At 38.6% G+C, this 3,578-nt stretch overlaps 1 protein-coding gene across 1 annotated transcript; it reads right to left on the bottom strand.

Annotated features, from left to right (window-relative positions):
* Positions 1–278: 278 nt before the first annotated feature.
* On the bottom strand, positions 279–3,343 carry LOC113230634 (60S ribosomal protein L12-like). Its single transcript, XM_026464634.1, has 4 exons — positions 3,261–3,343; positions 3,113–3,186; positions 1,010–1,190; positions 279–499 (listed from the first exon to the last, which is right to left on the bottom strand). Exons 1-4 carry the CDS (start codon positions 3,295–3,297, stop codon positions 297–299), a joined length of 495 nt encoding a protein of 164 aa, XP_026320419.1. The 5' UTR covers positions 3,298–3,343; the 3' UTR covers positions 279–296.
* Between the last annotated feature and the right edge of the window lie 235 nt (positions 3,344–3,578).

Here is a 3,578-nt window from a genome sequence, read left to right as displayed (position 1 = left end):
AAATGTGTTATCTGATAGACCTTAACCTATTGAACATCAAAACACACGACAGTGACAATAACGATTGTCAATAATCTGTACCTTTAGTAGCAAGATTATTAGCGTGTGAATAAGACAACATGGAGATATTATTGTAACGTGTAAAAGGATATTTTAACGGTTCTATTCCAATTACAATTTATCAAACCAGAAGACATTTTAATGAAATATAGCCAGTCGGTATTAAAGGAGACCAGTGCCGACGTTTGATGATGAATAGGTTTTAAACAAATACAAATTTACGAAGTTCTCATAGTTTATTCGTCAATAGTGAGTGCACCATTGTTGATGTCCACAATTAGGTCATGTGGGGGCCTGCCCTCAACTGTGCAGCCGACTGACTGTGCAGTGCCAAGGATTTCCTTCACTGACCCAGACAGTTCTCGCGCCATCGAGCGTGGCCTCATGACCTTGGCAATGCCGATCACATCTTCGAGGGTTATGTTGCCATTGTGTTTAACTGGAAATTGAGATAAAGACATTTATTAATATTTTTATATAATGTGATAACTACAATATCTATAATATACAGTCTAGTAGTCTGAACAAATTATAACGAGCTGTCAAATGATTTTTCTGTATTTAATAGCAAATACCACTACAATTACGTGCTGTACTGAGGCAGTTTTTTGTTTATTATTAACTACTTCAGTGGCCGAACGGTTACCATGCTGGTCTGCCACGCAGAGGTTTTGGATTCGATTCCCGGGCCGGGATAAATATTTGTATGGCCTACATTTATTTCTTTCCTGTGGTAAATTTGGGTGTAATTTTTGGTTGTCTATGTGTGTGTTCACGGCACCCGCGACACAGTTTCCCTAGAGTGTGTGTTTGCGTTATTTATTTATTCAAATAGGTTAAACACTATGCAATTCAATGAAAATATATTAATGCTTTAATTTCTAAAGGAATAATTGTTAATATTTTGAGTAACCAGAAATATAAATAATTATTTTTGATATTTACTTACCATTCTTTTGTTTCTTGCGGTCACGAGGAGGCTCCTTTAGGGCTCTGATTATGAGGGCAGCAGCAGAAGGGACAACAGAAATCTGGGCTTGTCTGTTTTGTACAATCAGCTTGACTGTTATTTTCAGGCCCTTCCAGTCTCCGGTCGCTTTGGCGATGTCATCTCCCACCTTTTTAGGGGACTGTTGCAGAAAAGAAATTGTGTTATTAAATAAGAGAAAAAAAAAGTTGTCAGCAATTTTATTTTAATATTCGAGTATTGCATCATGAAATATTATTTAAAAATTACACAATAAATACTTGAATATTTAAATAATGAAAATTGGGACGGAATTTAGGTAGTAAACTCTGGTCCGAGAATGTAAAAAATATTTATTGATAAAAAAATTATTAAAAGCTTTAGGTAACCTATAAGAAATGAAACTATTTTTCTGGATTTAAATCGCGTAATTTGTTTTTTCAAACAAACCGACGTTTCGGACCATCTTAATTCTTTTAGTACCATGATCCAATTTGCTATGGAACAAGATAATTGTGGTACTTTAGCTTTATTAGATGTTTTAATTGAAAGAAATCCTAATAACACCTTAGGCCATACTGTATTTCAAAAGAAAACCCATACAGATACGTATCTCAATGGTAATTCCCATCACCGCCCTACCCAGTTAGCTACTGTGGGCAAATCTTTGTTTCAGAGAGCACATGGTGTCTGCGACAATAATAATCTGGCAGGAGAACTTCAGCATACAAAGCAAATCCTACATGCAAATAAGCTGAAAATTCCACGCCAATGCTGCAGGCCCCGTGTGAAACCACCAACAGTCGAGCGAAGACCTGCCATCTTACCTTACCTGAGATGTGTTACAGACAAGATCGGAAGAGTCCTCAGGTGTGCATCTATCAAGACCTGTTTCAAGCCCCTGAGGAAGATTTCTCAGTTCGTGTGACCTGTGAAATGTAACATCCCCTTACAGAATGCAGGAGTTTACAAGCTTGACTGTGAGTGCTGTCTCTCTTATATTGGACACACAACGCGAAGTATTTGTAACCACGTCAAAGAACATATAGCTGATGTCAAACACCGTCGCGTAAACAAGTCTGCTGTCTGCGAGCATGTCATGGCACCTGCACATTCAATGAAGTTTGACAAACCCCAGGTCCTTGCAAAAGAAGTCCGTTATCTACCCAGGATGCTGTGAGAGGCCATTGAAATTAAAAAACATCCTAATTTCAACAGGGAAGATGGTTTCTCCGTACCACCAGGTTGGGATCCAGTATTTCCTCATTAATATTAGACATAACTGGTTGAAGACTGTACCGCCTCAGTCAACCATGACCATGGGACCTGTAAAGGGCCCGAAACGTCAGTATGTTTGGAAAAAACAAATACACGCGATATAAATCCAGAAAATTTGTTTCATTTCCTATGTGTAACAATCGCGAAAACCTAAGAACTCGATATGTTTAGGTAACCTTTTAACCTTTTTTGTGAACCAATAAATCTTTTGCAAGTAGATTGTAGAATGTAGTAAACAAAATTATGACATTTTTACTCTAAACAGCATATGTAGGTACTTTGAAGTTTCAATATACAGTCTCAATTCAGGTGCTAGGATTTTCAATTAATATATTAAATAACTGTATGCACACAAATATACCTTTGTGACATGTCAAAGCGTGGCCATCATGGCCTGGTCCGCGACTCCTTATTTACCCTGTAGTCTTTTCATAACCTTCAATTTCAGCAACGAGGTTCAAAAAGACCATAGGCTTAGACATTCGGAGTAGCCGCGACAGGGAAATACATCCTAAGTCGCGGGTTCCTTCCATCCGCCACCCGGAAGGACGCGCCTGGTAGGGAGGCACCCCCCAGGATCATCAATCAATCATCGTTTGTTCAAGATAATCGTCGATTCATTTGTAATCCACACATGATGGTCTTTTTTTAAATTACAAAACGAACAGGTTATCCCGCACCAGGAACAACATAACACAGAACAGGTTATCGATAAATGCTACAGCCTTCGCCGCTTTATTCTCGACTGCCACGCTAAGATTAGAGGTTAGAATTTGGAGAGCGAAGAAAACTTAATTGTATACTCACGAGACCCAGGGGACCGATCTTGGGAGCCAAAGATGAAGTGGCACCGACTTCTCCTCCCACACATCTCAAATAAACTGTAAAAATATAAGCAAAAGTTGAAAAAACACTAACGAAAACTTTTTCATATTGTACCTGGTCTGATGCTCACCGATTTTAACTTCGTTAGGATCGAACTTAGGCGGCATTGTGGTAGGATATTTCGACTTATGCTTAACAAATTAAATTAATTTCAACCCAATTAAATCGGATAAAAGGCGAACCACAACCAAAACGTCAACAGCTCGCTAGAAAAAGAAAGACTTTTTTTTTAATGATTCAGTGTCAGTGCATGATCACTGCCTCTGATTGGTTAGATTCCGCTCCGTGAGATTCACAAATTACGAAATTTTTAGTGCGTGAGAGTCGTGCGCAGCGCAGCGTTGCCAGTGGTCATTATTCCAAATCCCCAAAAATCAAGGTTAAAATC

The sequence above is a fragment of the Hyposmocoma kahamanoa genome, unplaced genomic scaffold (assembly GCF_003589595.1).
Source record: "Hyposmocoma kahamanoa isolate Upper Pololo Valley unplaced genomic scaffold, ASM358959v1 64, whole genome shotgun sequence".
NCBI classification, from domain to species: domain Eukaryota; kingdom Metazoa; phylum Arthropoda; class Insecta; order Lepidoptera; family Cosmopterigidae; genus Hyposmocoma; species Hyposmocoma kahamanoa.
This window is presented reverse-complemented; position numbering and strand designations above follow the sequence as displayed.